This window comes from Rousettus aegyptiacus, unplaced genomic scaffold (genome assembly GCF_014176215.1).
Source record: "Rousettus aegyptiacus isolate mRouAeg1 unplaced genomic scaffold, mRouAeg1.p scaffold_m13_p_3, whole genome shotgun sequence".
Lineage (NCBI taxonomy): Eukaryota > Metazoa > Chordata > Mammalia > Chiroptera > Pteropodidae > Rousettus > Rousettus aegyptiacus.
Window position 1 is genome coordinate 96,385,501 of NW_023416306.1, and position 23,108 is coordinate 96,408,608.

At 32.5% G+C, this 23,108-nt stretch overlaps 1 protein-coding gene and 1 pseudogene across 22 annotated transcripts in view; both read left to right on the forward strand.

Annotated features, from left to right (window-relative positions):
* Positions 1–23,108, forward strand: part of RALGAPA1 (Ral GTPase activating protein catalytic subunit alpha 1) — a 207,855-nt gene that overhangs the window by 159,273 nt on the left and 25,474 nt on the right. For 21 of the 22 annotated variants that reach the window (XM_016152108.2, XM_016152096.2, XM_016152091.2 and 18 more), the window contains 3 exons: positions 1,454–1,609; positions 11,379–11,537; positions 14,089–14,216. In XM_016152108.2, coding sequence (XP_016007594.2) covers positions 1,454–1,609; positions 11,379–11,537; positions 14,089–14,216 — 443 coding nt within the window. Of the gene's footprint in view, positions 1–1,453; positions 1,614–11,378; positions 11,538–14,088; positions 14,217–23,108 lie in introns of those variants that run through there. The other variant, XM_036218042.1, reaches the window with a different exon arrangement.
* LOC118600611 lies at positions 13,016–13,130 on the forward strand (annotated as a pseudogene).

Genomic DNA, 23,108 nt, shown 5'->3' on the forward strand with positions numbered 1-23,108 from the left:
TCTACCCTCACGAGACTCTAATGAGGTATCCACAACACCACACCAGAGCAATATGAGATAGTGTTAGGGAAAGCCAAGTGTTAAGTCAATTATTCATCTTTGCCAGCTGGTAACAAGTTCCCTACCCCACCCAGCAGTAATGAGGTGCTCCTACCCCTATCCACTGGAGTAGTTCAGAGGAGGCCTAGAGGAGAATTAGGCCTTACACTATTACCCAGCAGTAATGTCCAGTATGTCACGACACCACACAGGAAGCCAGAACTACTGCCTGCACCTAGAAGTAAAAAAACTCTCCCGTCCCCAGGTGTCAACAGAGAATTAAGTGAAGAACCTGTACTTCGACCTGTACCTGGCCCTAATGAGGCAGTACCACCCCTGCTTCTCTGATGGAGCTGTCACAAAATAGGTTTAAATAAGATTCATAGTCTTATAACATATGAAAACGTCTAGTCAGAAATTGTAACAAGAACCAGAAGGGTCTCAAACTGAATGAAAAGATAATAGATGCCAACACAGATGACAGAGATTTTAAAGTGACCATAATAGAAATGCTTCAATAAGCAATTAGGAACGCAGCTGAAACAAAATGAAAAATAGAAAGTCTCAGCAAAAAAACAAGATAAGAAGAAAAGCTAAATGGAAATTTTATAACTGAAAGATATGTTTTGTTCACATGATACAGAGACTTGTTTTTAGAATTCTCCACTTTATCCGATATTCAAATTTTGTTATTTAAAAAAAAAAAATAAGTGATTTCTCTGGAGAGAAAGAAGCAAAGTTTAACTTTTCTCTTTTTATTATTTCTTTAATTTTCTACAATGAAGTCAAGTTTCTGGCTTCTGTGCTTCACACAAGTCCAGGGAACATCATCAAGTGCAATGACCCTAATATGTATTGTATTTATAATTAGGAAAAAAGATATTTAAAATCTTTGCACAGATTAATTTGTAGTTTTTTAATGCATTTCAAGCATAGTTCTGCATTTTGATATTTTCTGGGCCATGATAGGTACTAATAATTAGGAAGGCAGTTTTGATGAATAAATATGACACACAGTCATTTTATGTAAGTGATATTACTCTTTTAACTTTTCCTGAAATCATTTCCAGTGTTATTTTTTGCCACTTGATTTTTGTTCTCTGGCCTTGGTATACTCCTCAGCCTTTACAATTTACCATTAAAACCTAGTAGCCTAACTAAAGATGCATAGTGCACAGCAGTTTTCTTTTCTAATTAACTCCTATTAATTAGGGATTCTCAAATACTTAAGGAAAAATACTGGTGTGAACAAAGCAGCTCTAACTAATAATTCTGGATCAAGCATTGGTCAGTAACATATAAAAGTCTTTTGTTCCCCATGTTTTTGCAAAGTGAAAAATTTGAGTCCTTTTCAGTAGGAAGTTTTGAATTTTGTTTAGTCGATTAATATTATGTGTCTCTTCATTGCTTCTAGGTAAATCTTACAAACCATTGTGGTTTCATGGGAGGACTACAAAAAAACAAAAGCACTGGATTGACCACACCATATTTTGCTACCTCTACAGTAGAAGTAATATTTCATGTATCAACAAGAATGCCTTCTGATTCTGATGATTCTTTGACCAAAAAAGTAAGTATTGAGAGAAAAATGTTCAATTAAAATCTTCATATTTAAGAAAATCAATTAGTCTTTAATTGATCAAGCAGTAATTCTGAATATTGTACTCATCACCCAATATCGTCTGCAGAAATGATTGTTACAGAGCAAACTGTTTTTTCTTAATGATGTAATTGAAGGTTATAGTCTTAACAGTATTTGCGTTCAAGAAAATGGAGCTATGGCAAATTAAAAACTTGTATATCTATTCAGATTGGTGAAATTTGTACGTGGATAGATATGTTTATATTTATTGAAGGAGGGAAATGTGAAATATTACAAAACACTTAAAATATAACATGCTTTATCACAAGTTTTAAAACTAATATAGCCAATAAAATAAGCCTAATTAATTAAATTCTACTACCTTAGAATTTATAAGAGATATAGTGGAGCGGTTTGGATGGCCCACATCTTTTAAAACCTATACCACCATTTTCCTGTAGCTGGCACCATCATTCAAAAATTGTTCTAGTGACTACAGAGATACCTCAGTACAGTTGTGTATTTCAATCCATGCTTGGCATTGTTAGAGAGAAACATTTTTAAAAGTAAAACTTTTCAAATATTTCTTTGCCTTTTCCTCCTCCTCCTTTTCTTCTTCCTCTATTTATTCAAAACTACTGCTGAATGTAACCAACTTAATATCATAGGTTATTTTACTTGATATTCTGTTGCTTGATATCAAAGCTCTTCACTCTTCATTAATAAGCTATGAAAACTGTCCTCTCACTTTTGAAAAGGAACTTCAGAACTCACAAATATTTCATAAGAATTATTTAATATCCTTGATGCCTTTTGTTTACATTTAGAATATTGTTGGAAAATTCCTACTAAATGAGTAATGATTAGTAAAACTAATATATGAATGCTTATTAAATTGGAATGAGTACCAAAGGTGGAGGTAATTGATAATTGAGGGAAAGCATGTTCAGTAACAGGTTTCTTATAGAATTGCTTTGCATGTAGTTTTTAAAAGTACAAAATGAGCCTTGAATACTGACAAGAAAAAATGAAAAGATGGATTGGAGTAAGACTTCATTAAAACTTTAATTAAGCTCTTGTTCCTTCAACTCATTTTAAATCTCTGAAAATAAGCCGTACCCAAATTAAAGACAATTATGAGTATAGTGCAAAAAGATAAATAATTTTAATCATTAAGAACTTGGCAGTGACTCATATCTATCATTATCATTTTCATAGCTCCATGGATACAACTTTTAAACCCCAGAGCAGAATCTAAAATTAACAGTATCTTAGATTGCAAACATAAGAGCAGAACAAAATATATCATTTTTTGTTAAAAATTTTTTTAAAAAAAAGATTATGTTCGTATATTTTTACTTCACTATATTAAACCTGGTAATTATATGGTACTGGAACTTTTGTTCCTGCAACCTTTGTAGAAATGTCAAATGAATAAGATTTCTTATTTCCTTCAAAACATTCACAAGGGTTTGTCCTTAATTATTTAAGAAGAATCTGAAATGGATGTTTAACAATCCATTACCATAACAAAATTAATTTTGTAAATGATAATACTATTTAAGAATTGTTAAATGGTTGAGTTCTTATTAAAATTATACATTTAAATGGTGACGTTTTTAAGTAGTGGATTTATTACAGAATTTTGAGGAATAAATCCTTGGACACTAATAGTTTGTTTCGTGCAGTTTTTTTATTGTAAAGTATGTATACAACATGAAATGTACCTTTAACCATTTTTAAATATATAGTTCATTGGCTTAAAGTCTATTTACAGTATTATACAACCATTACAGGCAACCATTTCCAGAACTTTCCTTTGTTCATCTCATTCAAAATATTTTCTTTTGAGAATCTTGGACGCATGTTATTTAGAAGTATTGTTTAATCTCCAAGCATTTTGAAATTCAAAATGTCACTGCTTTCACATATATAGTACCTACCAGGTAATAAAGCAATGTTACTTTGGAAGGTATACTTTTCTTAAGTAGCCATTTAAATCACTTTAAGGAAAATCTTTTCTATTAAGATTGGGACTTAATTGAAACATTTCACTTAATTCACTAGAAAGGAAAATTTTACCTGATCTCAGAATTCAGTATAACTCTTCTAAAGCTTCTTTTTGTAGAAATCAAAAATACTTAACATTTATTTCTCTGTATAATGAGTTTTCCTTTTCCCCATTCTCTATGGCTCTTGCCCTTAATCTGCTCCTCAGAGTCCTAGTATGTCAGATTTTTCTAAGTAACAGGCTTATATTTTAGCCCTATTATGGTATCCATTTCTTTTTAATAAAAGGTTAAATGTTTAAACTTAATCATAGAAACCAGTTGTCTCATACCAGTTCTCCTTAATAAAAAATCACTTTCTGTATTGGCATTTTTTCTCCTGAATTTAATAAATTCCACATTAGTGGTAATAAGTTGAGGCCTAGAACATGTGTCCTATTACAAATGAACAATTGGATATCATTAGGTTGTCCCCCTTTCCTTTGTACATATATCTTTAGTGTGTTAATCCATTCAGTAGACACATTAATGAGCACTGGTTGAAGTGTAATATTGGAGGATATAAGGCTCGTTGACCTCAGCATGGAGTTTAATACCTCTAATTAAATTAGATAGTCGACAGTCAGTATAAAGAAATAGCCATGCCTCTGGCAAGCTAGAATTATTTATGACTCTGGTTCTTTGTTTTAGACTTGAATGGAGAAAATCATTTATATCTCTTTTATAGAAACTAATTTTAGTTCTCACTTTTTATTTAAAATATCATGTGATGATTTTATAAATTATTTTTAAGCATTTTATTTTCTCAGAATGAGAGGTAAATATCCTTGAACCTGTTTAATTGTTACGTTTTATTTCTTGTAATGGGAAGCTTTTTCAAAGCTTAAGACAGTTGCAGCAGTTTTTACAACATAGACTATACTTTTTGAACAAATTAACCAAGCATTCAGTCTAACAAAGTAGTCTCTCTTAGATATATTATACCACCTTATCAAAAATCCTGATATAACTATAGTCTAAGCCATCTGTTCTATAAATTATCTCTACCTGAGGAAGATTAATGGAAAATGGTTAAAAATAATTTCCACTTAACAGAGATTATTCACCCCTAAAAATCAAAAGTGCTACAGCATTGGTATAAAGTGTTCACAGGAGCTTGTCTCATTTCCTCTGTCTCCTTGTTCTAGCCACTTGCTGATACTCTGCTTCATAGGTAGCTGAATCATCCTTTTAGGAGTTTGATGAAGATCAAGTTGAGATAATTGTAACATACTTAGTTGGACTCTCTAGTTTATCTTTCATTTCCTGGACCCCCCAAAAGCGGAGAAAGAAGCCTGTTATTGCTAAGTCAGTTTCCTCTGAAATACTGTTAGTGTAATGGACAGCATTTAATTCCCTGTTTTGAAATTTGGTCACAGTAGTTTCACAAATAAATGAGCTTTATAGACCTGTTGGGTCTAGTTTTAATTTTAAATCTATTTTTCTTTATTTTATTTAGAAATAAAAATTGCAGTATACTTTACTTTCCAAAGAACTGTATGCTAATTATAGTCTAGAAAATGAATTTAAAACCAATTTAAGGAATAACAAAATTTTCATTATTTTGGTAAAAGTGTAGTTAATATAATAGTTAATAAATATATGGAGTTATATTCATGATTTCAATCCCAAATATAACAACCTTACATAAAATAATTCTTTTTTAATATCATAGACTCTGCCCTTGACCCCAATTTCTATAAATATACTCCTGATGACAAGAATAGAGGATAGAGAAACCAGAAAACATAAATGGTTCAGAGTAAATTTATCTCACCACTGTGAATGATATAGCAATGGCTTCTCCTTGCATGTAGAAAAAAATTTGAATTCTTCACTGTGGCCTTCAGCGCCCTGTATGACTTGGCCACCTGCCTGCCTACCTCTCTGATCTCATCTTCTGTCACTTTCTTTTCATTTGCCACAATCTGGCTTCAGTGGCTCTCATTCTAACCTGCCAGCATGTCAAGCTTATTCCCATCTCAAGAGCTGTGCACTTACTGTTCTATTTGAAATGCTCTTTCTTCACATCATCAGGCTTTCTCATTTTCATTTTTCTGTCTCAGCCTCATATAACAATTGCTCAGAGAGACCTTTCCAGACCATCCTAGTTAAAGAAGTTTCCTTTACCCAGTAACACTATCACATTACCCTGTTTTTATTTTCTTTAGAACACTTTTCACCATCAAAATGGCATATTTAAATGAGAGCCATAATTACAGATAATTCTGATTTTATGCTATGTACTATGTAATGATAGAAAAAAGTTTGCCAAGTACTATGATTTATCTTTTCCATAGTCAGCAGTATTAATTGAGTGCCCACTCTGCTAAGGTATCGCAAACTAGATGTTGTGCCTGTTGCTTCAAGAAGCTTTTCTTAATTTATTAAAAATGAATGATACACGAAGTGAATATATGAAAATATGATTGACTATAAGAATGTGTACAAAGTATATTTTTTCATGTTTGAGGAGTATATGATACTGTATTTTTGCTATAGGTGAGTATCTAGAAGATGGGGGAAAGCATGAGGGCTTGCAGCATTAAGTATTACTCAGTTTCAGTTTATGCGTGTATACCACTGTCTCCTGAAGTAACTTAATTAGCTTCTCTCTGTTCTTCAGGTGCCATTACAGATGAGTTTTTCTTATTACTTTCTTTTGGGGAAGTGTATTTAGAACATTATCTGAATTGTTAGTTATTCATTTATTGCTTAGTTATCTTATTCTCTTCCACTGGACTTGAAGCTCTGTGAGAACAGAGACTATATTTATCCTCACTGTTGTATCTGCAATAGCTAGCACAGAGCATTTACTCAGTTTTCATCATTTTCTGATTGAAAGAAAGTAGATAGGAAGGATGGAGGGAAGGAAGAGAGAAGGCCTTTTAGGAGCTCATGAACTAGTCCAGGTGTACAGGATGAGTGGCATCTGAACTAAGACAACAATAGGAGAAATAGGAAGGCAAGTACAAAAAAGGAATATAATACTTAAAAAAAAAAATAAGAGCTCGTTAGAGATACAGTAGGAAAAACGGTAATTGAAGACTTTCAGATTTTAACTCTGAGTAATTATAATTAGTCATTAGATGCTTTTAACCGAAATGGGGGCGTCAAAGAGTAAGCTGACTTTGTGAAAGAGACAATAAAGTTACTTTACATGAATTCTAGTCTTCAGCTCCAATTCAGTGATATTTTATGGCACAGAGGAAATCTAGAATTGACTCTGGAATCTCTGCTGATAATCATGGAAAATGAGAATACTGCCATAAGATAGGCAAATATCTGATTTCCATAAAAAGACATTGAACACACCACCAACTACAAAAATTACTAACATTCATGAGTTCCATTTCAATGCCTGGCAAAACAGGATTATTAAACAGATGGTTTGTGAGCACTTAGGTAATGAAGTAGTGATCATTAGGAGCCACCATGAGTTCACCATAACAAAGCACATCAAAGTAACTTAATTTGTTTTAATAGGATTACTAGATCAGGGAAGGCCATAGATAGTATAAAGCATTTAACTAAGGTATTTGTTGTAGACAAGTTGAAGAAATGTTGTCTTAATGATAGTTTAGTGAGTATACTTATAACTAGTTTTATAACCTTATTTAGAGACATAAATTATTTAATAAGAAACAATATAGGGAAGTGGTAAAAAAAAAAAAAAAAAAGTATGGTCTGCCTGGGTTTCAATTCTGGCTCAGACACTTACTAGTTCTGTGACCTTAGGCAAGTTGCTTTATCTTTTTTAAGCTTCAATTCCTCACTTGTAAAGACAGAGGTAAAAATAATTATATTTACTTTGTAGCATTGTAAAAATTATCACAAAGCTCTTAGAATAGTAAACATTTCATAAATGTGGATTTTTTTTTAACCAGTAGAAACATGTGTAATGACTTGCTCTAAGGCTCTCCTTACCCCAAACTGTCACATTTGACATTGTTATCCAAAATCTAAATGAAGACACAAGACTTTGAATTTAAAGATAACCTAAGTCTAGGAGAGTGGCAACACAATGAATAGCAGAATCAGGCTAAAAAAAGACCTTGATAGGCTTAAAAATAATCTGAACCTAGCAAGGTAAAATTTAATAAGAATAAATATGAACTCCCCTCGTTAGTTCTAGCAGTCAGTTGTACCTGCTTAAAAGAACTTTGTGAGGAAAGGACTTAAGGATTTAAATTGACAACAATTTCTATTTGAGCCAACATGTTGTAAAAATGTAGAAAATAATTTCGTGAACAGAATAAGTAGTAGTGTTCCCACCAGGGGCTGATTGTATTAGAACATATATTAATTCTAGACACTACAGTTTAATATAAACATTGATGAACTGAGGTGATGTTCCAAGATAATAAATAGGTTTGCAAACTATAAGAGGAGGAACTAAGGACACTTTTAACCTGGAAAAGTGGAAATATATATTAAACTAATCTTCAAATATCCGAAAAGATAATACATAGAATGTAAGCTGGATTTATTTGGTAAGCCTCATTTTGAAAGAACTAGCTTTAAGAAGGCAGATTCTAGCTTAGTACGAAGAACATTCTAACAATGGTAGCTCTTTAAAAATAAATGGGCTGATTTGTGAATTTGTAAGCTTCCTAACCTTAGATGTATTCACAAAGAGACAAGATTACTTGTCAAAAATATTACAGTGGGAATTCCTTTCAGTGCTACTGTTTTATAATAGTTTGAGGACTTTGATTTTACATGTGTTGAATTTTATTTAACTGCTTTATCTTCATAAATTGATAATGGTAATCAGCAGCCTATGTCCTTGAATTCCAAAATAATTTCAGCAGCAGTAGAAAGTGAATTTGGAAGAGCACTTGGTTGCTAGTGATTTTAACAGACCTATCCCATGTGCAGAAGTCTTGTGTTCAGCATATGACATTAATGTTTTAGAAGTGATTGGCATTTGGATACAAAAACATAGGTAGGAATTCCTTTGAATGTTTTCAGAGTTTAGAAAACCCTACTGAGTATATGTAGGACACAATCTTGTAAGTCCTTAAGAAATAAAGAATAAGTAAAATAAATATAAAATATTATATAAAGTTTTTATGTCAAATGCACTTCTGAAATTTCTATTAACTATTAACCACCCAAAATTGATTTTTTCAGTATCTTTCAAAAATTTCTAAGATATATAGCAATGATTAGCAATTTCTCAATTTGTGTTTAATCATTATATAGCAGGTTTTAAAGACATGAAGATATAAAACATGTCTCATCAGGATAGCATGAAATAATTATTAGCATTCGAATATAAATAATAAGGGACGTGTTCTTGAAGCTTTTCGTTTAAAATGCTTGTACATGTTTAGAATGACTTTGTTACAGACATGGGTCTGTGCCACAGAGTTCTTCATTACAACGTCTTGGTTGAAATGTATTGTTCTTTTCCATTAAACTTCTATAACAGACTTTTAATACTCTGTGGTAGATATTTGAAGATAAGCCTTGATTATAATATAAAACTACAGTTGCCCTTTTCTCTTGTTTTTTTAGATAAGTGGGCACTAGAAATTATAGATAGCTTTGGCAAGAGTTCAAGGGTTAATGTAGCAGATAAATAAAAGGAATTTTCTGTAAATTGAGACCTGCATTATTTCAGTTGTCCTGTCTTACCTAACCTAACTCATTTAATTTTAAAAAGTAAATACTTAAATTCTTCCTGACAGTGTGCTCAGCTTTTACTATCGTTTATTACTTCAATTATACTTGATATCACTTAGAACAATCTGCCATTTAGAAATCTCAGTATAGCCTGGAGCTTAGTATTAGATCTGGCTGCTATTGTAACATGTACAGCATATGACATTAATGTATCAAAATTAGATTGGATCATCCCTCCTGGTTAAATTTATTTCACATTTCTTTTGTATTCAGTTAACATAAACCTATTAGGGAAGCTGACACATGGGGATGGCTGTATAGGAAGGATATTTTTAAAGTATTTTGATTAAAATATGAAATTATAGAATCATGGCTTTTCTGAGTTGTGTAATCTTTTTGGGTTTTTAAAGATGTCATAAAGCCCAAGTCCTGCATTTATATCATTCAGGTGTGTGTGATATAAATAATTAGAATTAAAACTTAAATAATATTTTGATATTTGAGTTCTACCATCATGTATTTAGAACAATAAGCACATTTATGGTTTCCAGAAAGAAAGAATTAACTTAATCCACTTAATCCTAAAAATAAAATCTTCTTTAAAAGAAAATAAAAACCTTTATATTACATTTTTTAAATAATAGATTCTTGTCTATAGATTTAGCTGGGCACTATCTTTAAAGTAATACCTGCCTCTATCTTATAGTCGATCAAAGTATCTGAGAAGGCATTTCTTGCTTAGGAATAAAAATTTTAAAGTTCAGGAATTTACCTTGTATTCTCAAATACGTAATGACGTATTGATTAGAATTTTCCAAAGAGATCAATGTTGGAGACTTTAAAAACCATTAGAACACTGGTTCTTGACTCATTTTTTTGTTTGTTTGTTTGTTTGTTTGGGTTTTTTTTTTTGTATTATATACTTCTATGCTGATAGACTCTCTCTTCAGAAAAATGCACAAATAAAATTTACAAATAAGTTTCAAATATTCACAGACCCCTTGAATGTGTTAAAACAGAAGAGAGCCTTTCATTAATTGGGACTTAACTCCTTTCTTTAAAGTATACATTTAACTTTTTTTTTCCACCCTGTGGTATTTAAGCCAAAATAAATTGCATATTTCAGATAGAGACTATATGTTAGCTCATACTAAAAATATTAATGACACTTATCCTAGGTTTCTCTTACAGATTTTCCCATCTACAATGTGTCCAGTTATCTGAAAGTAATAGAAAAGCCTATGTGAGATACGCACCAAAAAGGGACTCAGATGTTTGCAGTGGCAGAATCAGTAAATATACTACAATAACCAAACTTTATATTAAAATACATCTTTATACAATAATCTCTATGAAGAAAACTCAAGGTTAATGGGCATTAAGTTCATTTTCCTAATACCTTTTCAGAAATTCAGCCTTTGGACACTGCTTTTTTATAATTTTAATCACCATAATGTTAGCTCTCTGACTGCCAAAAACATCTTTGTAAGCATCACAAATAGTTAAACAACATCTTGAGAGTCTTTCTGGAAGAATGTCATAGGCAAAGAAAACCTGGAAATAAATTTATTAAAACAAATGTAGTCAACTTTCTCATACTCAATAGGCGGTTACCTAATGTATGAATTATCTATTTCTTTTACTTCTCTTCCTGTTTCCTCTTTTAGGCCATTTCACTGTTTAGTAGCACTTCCAGAGAGTGATCAGAAAAGAAAGAAAAATCCTAAATCAGTCACTTTTAAAAAACACTCTTTTAAATAATCTTTTAAAAGGTTTGATAGTACAGAATTGATGTAATTGCTGGTTAAGAAGAATATTTGAGGTGTATGTGAATCTTTTCCTAAGTTCTCTGTTTCCCACTGAACTATAGACCATTAAAAAGTATCTGGTCTTCTGCTGTGTCTCCTAATTTCTTTGAGTGTTTGTGTTTCAGCTGTTGTGAAAAATGACCAAATGAAATTTTTAAAATATAGTTTATTTCTTTACCTTTTAATCTTTTTATAGTATGTTGTCAGTAGCTGTATGACTACTCACGGGGCTTTTCTAAAGCACTATGAACTATTTTCTTGGTTTTCCAGTTGAGACATTTAGGAAATGATGAAGTACACATTGTTTGGTCAGAGCATACTAGAGACTACAGGAGAGGAATTATTCCTACAGAATTTGGTGATGTCCTTATTGTAATATATCCAGTGAAAAATCACATGTTCAGCATCCAGATAATGAAAAAACCAGAGGTAAGAATTTCTTATCTTACATTTTCATAATATATTTAGAGTTCTATATGGGTTTGTGAGTTTCTTTCCTTTTTTCAGAAGGATTAGACTAGGCATTAAGTTGTGAAAGTGGTGGGAAATGAGACTTGTAGTTATGTGAGTTGCTTTAGTTTGGTTCAGAAGGAGCTAAAACAAAAGTAGCAAGAAAGTAAGTTCAAATGGGAGAAAGTTTGGTAGTGCCAGGGTGGAAGTTTCTTTATGCTAAACTCAGAAAAAGGTTTACCTTTTATTTAGGGGTTAATGTCCAAAATATATAAAGAACTCATACAACTCAATAACAACAACAACAACAAAAAACAGTCCAGTTAAAAAATGGGCAGAAGACCTGAATAGATATTTCTCCAACGAGGAAATACGTATTGCCAATAGACAAATGAAAAGGTGCTCAAGGTCACCAGTCATCAGAGAAATGAAAATTAAAACCACAGTAAGATATCGTTTCACACTGGTCAGAATGGTTGTCATCAGTAAATCAAAGAACAACAAGTATTGGCGACAATGCAGAGAAAAGGGAACCCTCATACACTGCTAGTGAGATTGCAAATTGGTACAGCCACTATGGCAAACAGTCTTGCGTTTCCTCAGAAATTTAAAAATGGATCTACCTTTTGACCCAGCAGTTTGTCCAAAGAAAACCAAAACAATAATTTGTAAAGATCTATGCGTTTATTTGTTCACGGCAGCACAATTTACAATAGCCAAGGTATGGAAGCAACCTAAATGCCCATCAACAGATGATTAGATAAAGAAGTTCTTGTTCATATATACAATGGAATATTACTCAGCCTTTAAAACAAAAATGAAATCCTACCATTTGCAATGACATAGATGGACTTAGTGGTTATTATGCTGAATCAGACAGAAAGATAAATACCGTATGATTTCACTCATGCAGAATCTAAGGAACAAAAAGAACTAATCAAAAACAGACTCACAGATATAGAGGACAGTGTTATGATGGCCAGAGGAGAGGGAGAGAGCTGGGGAATGGGGTGAAGGGTTAAAGAAGTACAAATTAGTAGTTGATAGATGGTCATGGGAATGGCAGCACAACCTAGGGAATGCAGTCATTAGTAATGTAGTGGCTACATGTAGAGCCAGAAGGAACATAATCAGGGGGATCGTTTATATAATTTTAAATTATATAAATGTCTCACTATTTTTAAACTAATAATAAAACGCTAAAAAAAAATAAGGATAATTACCATTTCCTAAAAGTCACAGTAAGAAGTAGTCATTCCCTTTAGAAGAGAAGCTTAACAATTTCTACATTTTTGTTGATACATCTTACTAAGATTACGTGACTAGTTATGTCAGTAAGAATTATAAAAAGTTAAAAATAGCCAAGTAGGGACATGGTTTCATAGTATATCGGTTAGCATGTTTGCTTTACACGCAGAAGGTCCTGAGTTCACACCCCAGTGGAGCCATGGTCCATGGTCTATGGCCATGGCACCCTGAACAAGCCTGATGTCTATCTCGGAAGCTAAGCAGGATTGGGCCTGGTTAGTACTTGGATGGGAGACCACCTAGGAAGACCAGGTGCTATAGGCATAAATAATAATAAAATAAAATAGCCAAGTAGATCTAGTTGGAAGTCTTAACTGCAAGATTGAAACTTGCTTACAGAAGTATTCTCTTTGAAAGTAATAAAAGTTTGGTAGTATTCCAGTGTCTTTCTTTTTTTTTAATTGAATACTTTTATAGAAAACTTTCTGACAGTTGATCAGTTTTCTGATCTAAGAAATCTAAAAATTTCTTAAATTGGATTAAGCTTTCCATGTCTGAATTTAAGCTTGTGGCCAGGTATTTTTAGGGTTCATCTAAACCAGAAGTCATCAAATTATAGCTCACTTCCTATATTTGTACAAATCAAAAGCTAAGAATTATTTACATTTTGATGGGTTTTTCTTTATTTAAAAAAAATCAATTATATACAGCAGAGCAGTATGTGGCTACAAGCCTAAAATATTTTCTCTATATCCACAGCTCATATTCTTGCCTTCATTTGTCATTTGTACCAACCATATTCAAATAGAATAAGTTGAAATTGTCAGTCACCTAATAAAAATGAGTTTTCAAAACATTTTTTTCCTAATAAACCATGTAATTAAAGTGTTTTAGATTCTGTAGTAAAGCTAGTTGTCACACAAAAATAATAAACTAACTGCAACCTATAACAATATATATCTTTCTGTGTTTGCTCACTGAAATTTTATTTCCAGTGTTGGATTTTTTGTACAACTGAAGCTACAAAAACTTGGAAATTGGCAGGAAGTATAAATTATTTAGTCAGTAACATGAAGTGCACAGTTATTTTAAAAGGAAACTAGATTTTTGGCATTTTTTATTTATTGTCCTAGTGAATGACCCATTGTGGAAAAGAATTGAATAGTATTTCTGCTGAAAGAAGAACTAAAGGAAAGCAAAAAAAATACTTTTTTTATGATTGTTCTTATTTACAATTTTTCTCCAATTTTAGTATAAAATTATGTTCTAATTTTTCAATCAGGTTCCCTTCTTTGGCCCACTTTTTGATGGTGCTATTGTGAATGGAAAGGTCCTACCCATTATGGTTCGAGCAACAGCTATAAATGCAAGCCGTGCTCTGAAGTCACTGATTCCACTGTATCAAAATTTGTATCCTTTTTAACAGTATGGTTTCTACCTAACGTGTTTATTTTACAAGGTAAATATTTCTTATGTGTTAAGACCTTTGAATTTCTGTTTATTAACATATAAATGATGGAGTTCCTCCCCAGTATTTGAATATTTATATTTGAGTGATGTATTTTCTTTTAAATCATTACTTATTTTTTGATTAATTAATTAGAGATCCATTGTGTGCTAGAAACTCTGCTATTCCAGATGTGCAGAGATAATTAAAACATCTTTGCAGAGTACTCAGTCTCATTATTATACTATTTTCAGTATATGTGCTTATATAGAGTATAGGGTGTAATACAGTTATGCAGTGTTCTGGAAGTGTAATAACAAGGGCCCTTATTCAGCTGGAAGCGGGGGTGGTGTCAAGAAACACTTCTGGGAAACATGAGGATGAGTGTATCTTGAATGGTTTAAGAGGTCATCAGGTAGATGAGATTTAAGACCATTCCAGAAGCAGAGGGAACAACATAGAGACATGGAAGTATTAGAGGATATGGAGTGTTAATAAACATGGTTTCTAGAGCCAAATTGCCTAGACTCAGGTGCTGGCCACCACTTTCTTACCTATGTAGCTTTGGGCAAGTTATTTAACCTCTCTCAGCCTCAATTTCCTTATATATAAAATGAGAACGATAATATCTAGCTCATGGCATTATAAGAGCTGAATGAATCAGTAAGTGTAAAGCTCTTAGAAGAGTGCTTGGAACTGTTATACAGTTTTAAATTTTAAATTATTTTCTGATATTCCTTTCTAAAATAGGTTTGTATTTTCCTTTACTTTTTCTGTATGATTAAAAACATATTACTTATCTTTCTTTTATATAATAAATTATAGATTTAAGCTTTACAGGGTAGGCTTTTTAAAATATTCTTTGTTTTATTCTACCTGAAATGGATTTATTATAAGTCTGCTACATACATTTTCTCCTTTTGATGAAAATTGACTAAAGCAATCTGGTTCCTAAGTAATTTCTCAGGTATTCTGATACTGTGAAATGGAATTACAGGTGGATCATGGCATATTTTGTTGATTAAGCTTAATGACATAGCATTTCTTATTGATGGCAGTTATATCTTCGCTTACTTTAAGCTGAAAACTCAGATTTGAAGTCATTGTAGTGAATGTAAAGATTCAGTTTATTTCCTATCTCTAGAAAGGTAACTAATTTTATAAGGAACATATACCCACTAACTAATTTTATTCTTATTGTCAGCTCCAGTGAAGTTGTCTTCTCTCTGACCTTTGCCTTTTTACAGTTTGCCTGATCTTGATGTTCATCCTGAGGTTAGTGTCTTCTACCATTTTACTTAAGACACAGTTGAAAGAATGCATTAAATCTTTAGGGAAAATGGTGAGAGAGATTAGCTTGTACTACAAAACTGTATTTGCCTCTTGTGTCATACGATAGGAACTCGATTTATTGTGCATACACAAACTATATGTGGCCTAAGGTACAAATAACATTTAGGATGCATACCAGGTACTTAAAACATGCAGAATTAAAAGTGTTGGAGATATTACTTAATTTCTTTTTCCTGTACCTAAATTCATTCTCTAGAGAGCTATTTCAGATTTGCCTGTTACACTAGAGGTATGAGAGCTGGATTTGCAGTTAGAAGACATTGATTTTAATTCAAGCTCTGCCTTGTGATCTTGACCCAGTCATAGAATTTCTAAACCTTACTTTCTTCATCTGTAAAAAAAGATTCTAATACCCATCTCAGAACTGTGAAGATTAAATGAGATAATGAATTTAGATGTTCTTAGTAAATGAAATAAAGTACATTATTTTGTGCAGTGATTAATTCTGTTATGTGTAAAGATTACAGTCAATACAAAATAACTCTACCCAACACCAAGGAATTGCTTAATTGGGTTTTTATGTTTGCTTGTTTGGTAGGTTAATTGATTGGATTGGATTTTCAGGCCTGCTTCATGAAGTTCTTAATAGTTAAACCTTGCTGGGATGTTAATAGATACCACATTGGAGAAAATTCTCAGGAAGAGAGATAATTTCAGATAGAAACAATAAACATGAACACTTTATTTGCATAGCAAATATGAGCAGTTTCTGTCAGCAAAGTCAATTCTGGAATACTCCGAATAAAAACTTTAAATCAGACAGATCGAACAAGTTTTTCCTGACTTGAAAGCTTGAATTCAGAAGCTATATAGAAATTGTTTTCCCAAGATACTCCTAATCTTTTGCTAATCAGAAGAACATATAGTCATCTTTTACAAAGATTCAGAGAGTTCTATAAATTCTAAATGTTGGGAAAAATAATTTCATACAGGTGGATTACTTGATTTTTAAATAAAAGTTTAATAAATTACAACTAGATGGTTTTTATTATAAGATCTTAAAATAGAGATATATCTTTTAATTTTAAATAACAATATATATTTCAGAAATATGTTAAATTTTAAAATGTATGTTTTTGACCAGTTTGGATAAGGAAAAAAATCACGTGTTCTAAAACAGATCATTAGAACTTAACAGAAATTACAACAGAATTTGATAGAAGTAGGCTTTGAAAACCACCAGTTACTACTTTAATCCTCATAAGAAAAGTGAAGGGGTAAAATAATATGTAATAAACTCAATTATATTTGTATAATTGTACTACTGTGTAAGTTATTTTATGACCAGTAAAGAACCCACTAAGATTCCACAGCATAAATTGTGCTATTTATGATCATTAAGCACAGTTTAAATTTTATCCTTGGAACATCTTCTGTAACTATGAATCTAATGTTGTTCACTAAATGAGGACAATATTGATTGTCATATGCTGCCCAAATCGATCATGCTGGCAGCCAGAATTACAGTAATCTGTCAGTATTGATGACTGTCTTTCAAGCTTTGAAACCTCTCCTTCACATCACTTGTCATTTCTTGCATTACTTGTACTTGAAAAGCATTTTCTTGAAATCTCTGACTTTGTTAGCTAGGTACTATTTTTGTCTCGAGCTCAATTTGTTGGTTTGAGCATGCAATTACAATTGAAATGTAACACTGAGGAGGAAGAGTAGGCAGATTCTGGGTAACCATTGGACCTGAGGGTATTTCAAGTTGATTTTAGCTATCATTTATTAGTTACCTGTTGAGAGAGAGACAGAGTTTTGGGTTTGGGGGCAGGAGGCAGTGGTTATTTGTTTTATTTCATTTTTTGTTTTGGGGTGGTGTTTCTTGGGCGGGGATTTTTTGCATTGGTAATAATTTCAAAGTATTAATTTCATGATCTTCGCTGTCATAACTTTCTTGAATGCAAAATTTAAAACATTTATTTTGATTCTAGACATTTTGGCTGCAAATGTTAAATATGCTATCATGTATGTGCTCTTTCTTTAGTGTGAGATTTCTTATATATAGAAAATTTCAGAAGTTACAGCATGTAATTATGTCGTATTAGGATTCATAGAAAAACAGAATCGATAGGATATGTATATACATACATAGTAGAGAAAGATTGATTTTCAGAGGTTGACTCACATGATTGTGAGGACTAGCAAGTCTGAAATCTGCAGAAGTTCCTGAGTAGAGTTGATGTTGCAGACTGAGTCAAAAGACATCAGGAGGTAAAATTCTTTGGGGACCTCAGTCTCTTAAGGCTTCAACTGATTGGATATGGCCCACCACATTAGAAGTACTCTGCTGTACTCAGTCTCCTGATTTAAATGGTAATCACATGTAAAGAATACCTTCACAGCAACGTCTAGACTGGTGTTTGACCAAAAACTGAGTACCATCACTTAGCCAAGTTACCATAAAATTAACCATCTCACATGTCCTATTAAGTTTTTCTTTTTAACCTTTTTTACTACAATATATAATTTGAGAAAAATACGTAAATCCTAGATGTACTACTGTCTGAATCATTACTGCTTAACCACCACCTGATCAAGAAATAGAATTATACTGCTTTTCTTCTATTAAAAATATTTATTGATCACTTACATGATAGTGGTAAAGATTGTGAAGGAATCGCAAAGACGAATCAGATGGTAATCTTGTCTTCAATAAGCTTATAATTTAAGAGGGGAGAGAGTAATATGTGCATTAATAATTATAGCACAAGATATACAATGTGTCATAGTAGATAAATGCTGTGGGAGTCTCAAGGAAGAAGTCATTACTCAGTAGTAAGAAAATGAGGGAAGACTGTATAAAAAATCTGGGCCTCAAAGGACAAGATTTGAGTATATGGAATGTAGCATGTCTGTTAGAATTCCTGTAATTGATATTTGGGGGCTTTATGTATATGCATATATGAATATAATGTATGTATAATATTCTGAAATGTACAGTATGGGGGATGTTCTAAAATTGCATCTTTAAAAAAGTTTCTTCATAGGGTTAATATTCTTTCCTGCCAAACCAATATTATTTGATTTCTTCTAATCTGTTTAGATTTGACTTTTTCTTAAATGCCAGAATTGGGTTTCTGTTTAACTCTATCAGACAAATTACCAGAAGTCAATGATCATTCTTCAATTAGTCACAGTTTGTTATCCCTACAGTTCTACTCAAATGTAAAGAACCTGTTGCAAAAGTATGAGAGCCAAAATGAAATGAAATGTAATTGATTGGCTCTACTAATGCAGTTTGCCATTCATTATGATAGAACATTATAAAACCTCTTAGGGAGGCTCATCAATATTGCTGCCATTTCATGTTAGAAGAAAGTGAATTTATTGAGAAACTACACAATTTTATGTACCTACTGTCTTTTGTAGATCGTTACATTAGAAGGTAATATTGATAAGTATGGATTGCACTTAGTTTATAAATTAATTATATTTTAAATTTTGGAAGCTGATTGTTAGATTATAAGCATGGGCTTCAGAGTCTAGAACTGCTAAATATGTACTGACTTTATGTCTAATTTTTATTTAATCTGTTAAGAGTACCAAACTCAGGATTGTTGTAAGGATTAAAATGAGATGATTAAAATGAGATTATCCACTTGAAGCACTAAGCAGCTTGTCTATCATATAGATAGCTACAGCACAGAAAATGGTAGCTACCTGGTAGTTGATGATGTTATGATTATTATTGTTCTCTACATTGACACTGGAAATATCCTTTTAAAACACAGATCTAAGTATACTAAAAGAGTTATGATGGCTCTTGACTTTTTATTGAAATTCTTATCTAAATTCTTTGACTACCTACAAGCAATTATTGTTAGCTTACCCTCCCAGCCTCATATTTCTCACTGTAGTTTTGTCAAACGTAACTGTACCTCCTCAGGGCCCAACTTTGCCCCATCCTTTCACTATTCTCCCACCACACTGACACCCACGACACCCTATATGTATCCAGCAAAACTGTATCATCCCTAAATAACTTCTCTTTTAGGCCCATGTTTTGGCACCAAGAATGCCTTTCTCTTTTCCACCTAATATACTTAATTTGCATGGCCCCAATAAAATAACTTTGTAAAAACAAATTTCCTTCACTAAGCAACCCACTGCCTCATAACTGGTTTCACTAACTCCTAGCACAGTGATAGGTGGCTAGTAATTTGTTGTAATAGTACAGGGTAGATGGATTCGTGGATGGGTGGATTCTTAACTATTCATTTTTTCTGTTAAACAGAAAATTTCTAGTCATCTGCCAATGTACTTTTAATGATAAGTTCACTTGTTTTTTGTTGTTGTTATAATTTGTGATTTGTGTTAGTCTAGGCTACAATGTGAGAGCATGCCAGATAAATAAAAAAAAGGAAACCTAGGAGCAGTATGAATTGCCTCTGATATAAGCCAGAATAGCAAACACACAAGGGTTTTGTATTTTGACTAATTAGTCAGTATATTTTTATTATAGTTTAATGAAGATGATTTTTCAAAGGTCAGTAATTAGTGAGTTTTTTCCCTTCAGTTCTCAGGGGGAAGAATCTATTAAGAAAAATGAGCTAAGTAAGACACCTTTGACTTAATGGCAGTAAGAGATGAGAGTACAATTTGGTATCCTCCGCAGGAAGGAGGCAGCACATGTCTGTAGCCCTGAAGGCTAGCACTTCCTGCTGTAGGGCAAGAAAGGAGGTAGCCACAGGAGAGCAGCAGGGGACAGCTATGGGAGTCTAGACACTGCTAAGGTGCTCAGTGTTATTTCTTGAACTTTTGCACCACCTACATCATTAGGAGTTCTCAATATCTTGTAAGCGCCATTTGTTCTATATACTTTCTAAATGAAAGTCTTCAACTTCGTGGACAAATTGGTTATTTGTTACATACTCTAAGATCTATTATTATGGTCATGTTCATTCTTCAAAAGAAGATAATTCTTTAAATAAAATGTCTCACCAACTACAGATTTTTTGACCTCTGAAATATTTGCAGCCCTCGTGACTTTGGTATTAAACGTTGTTGTGGGACCTAGGAGCAGAGACAAACATTCTTATTTACCTAACAATCTGCTCCGTAATGGGAGCATTTAAGTCTTCTGTGTAAAAGACCTGGGCATTGCAATCGAAGAATTTCTTGCTGAAAAGCTTATGATTAAATATCTCTTTGGCCTGAATTTTGCTGCTAAACCTTATAGTCCATGTATGCACGCAGAGTAATATTTAAACAGGAGCCCTGAATATGCACAACATTTCTTTCATGACTCGAATACAGCAGTTTGATTTGTTCAGCTATTCTTTTCAAGAAATGGTGATATATGCCTGTTGATATTGGTATTTTAAGAGGCTTCATTATAATCCTTCTAGGAATATTTTATTACATACATTCAAAGATGTGAGTTTGGGTCTAACAAATCTGCTTGCGTCCTTTCAAAAAAATAAAAAAGCAATAAGTATAAGTCTAATATGTAATAAAATTTGATAATGAAGTTTATTCTGTGGGATTGAAACAAGTATGTCTGAAAATAGCCGTTTCAATGTTCTCTAGAGATTTCTTGTTTAAAGTTTTACTTATGTAGGCTAATAATTACTTTGCTTATATTTAAACTATGGGAACTCACAAAAAGGACTTCAGTATATAACCCACTTCTATTTATATTATTGTATTCTAGAGATATTTAAAATTTTTATTCTCTGCTAAGAACTCAGTACACTAATGACAAATTTAAATACTAAAAAAAAAAAAAATGGCTATATTTCTTCATCCAAAACATCTTCACCCAAAAAACTTGCTAAGCAATTTGGACCTCTCATTTATTCACCAACATTTATTGACTACCTACTTTATAGGAGAAACTATAAGAGAAAAGCTAAGACTAGAAATACAGTCACTGCTTTCAAGGAGCTTACAGTCTGGTAGAGGAGAAAGATAGACCCCCTATGAGATGGATGGATGGATGGATGGATGGACGGACGGACGGACGGACGGACGGACGGACGGACGGACAGTGTGTACTCTGAAGAGTCCAACAGTAGTGATAATACAAAGTAAGATGGTAAAAGTGATTAATTTTTATTCAAGTGGGAAAGGATAGTGGGGAGGAGAAATTGGGAATGGCTTTATTGAGGAAGCAAGTTCTACTAATTACTTCAAAGACATATGGAACTTTACCAGGCAGACAAGGCCAGAGAAGAGATTTTTAGGGGTAGGACATGGACATGGAGTGATAAAAGTGTGATGTGGTGAAGAAATACAAAGAGTTCAACACTGCCGAGTGTATAAAGCAAAGGGAAGAGTAATAGCAAATGAGATCAAGAAGTAGGTCAAAACCAGATAATGTAGTCAAGCAGAAAGAAAACCAGCATAAACTTGGTTTTCTAATGTTACTGCCAGTAATATAACATTCAGTGTCTAATGCAATAGTTCCTTCTGCGTTTATATAATTTTTACGTGTTGAGTAGCAGCTTGGATGTATTATTTTCCTTTTCTAGTAAATCCTTTCCAAAATAAGTTTATTAGATTAGTGTTTAAATAAAGTCTCTATTTGTTATAATAATTGTATAGTAATTGCCAGGCTAATAACAGTAATAGCTAGTGTTATTTTTCTTCATGAGAGAGACTAAGAAGGTTTCTGTTTGATTATCTTTACACATATTTGCCATTTTAAAAAGAGCATTTGAGATTTTCATAATTGTTAATTTCATGATAGAATCTTCATTCTTGCATAACAATCGTTTATACTTTTACATGTTACTGATAAACGAATTTTTATCCTATTCTGATAATACATTGGCTTCACGGCAAAAAATAGCAAAGGAAAAGAAAGCATTACCACCATCTTATCTCTTTTGTCAAATCCAGTGTGACAGTATTATCCACATATGCAAGTAGGGTCGTATCATGGTGCACCAGAAGGGTGATAGAGAACTCTTATCAGGTGATGGGCAAACTGTTCCCAAAACAACAAAATTTGAAGTTTCTCAACTTCCATCTCTATTAACTTCTCAGCTATGGTGGAACTGGGATTTTTTTCTTCTTTAAACCCTTAACGTTGATATTAGTGAGGAGGGTGCCCTGGTATGCTTACATTAATATTCACCACACCTACCACGTGATGTGCAAGTTTTATTCTAGTCTTTGTTTAAATATAAAAGCAGCAGTAGATTCAGATGCTATTTGGGGATTTCAGAGCAAAGAATGAAGAATGTAAAGCTGAAATTAGTCTTTAACCTGTTTGACACAGGAATTGCAGTGCTTTTAATCCATTCTTTTCCTTTTAATAAACATAAGGGCTTTTGCTATTGAATTTTTAATAACAATAATGGAATTAAAATTAAACTATGGGTCACAAATCTCCCCATTTTCTTCTAACTGCTTTTCCTCTCAGACACTAGAATACAGCCTATTTAAATCTTAACTTTTGCTTGCCAAACCACTATTACCGTCCATCTGTTCATGCCAATTGTAAAGAAGGTTCGGTTTTTAGTGAAGCTTTGCATTTCACATAAGGTATG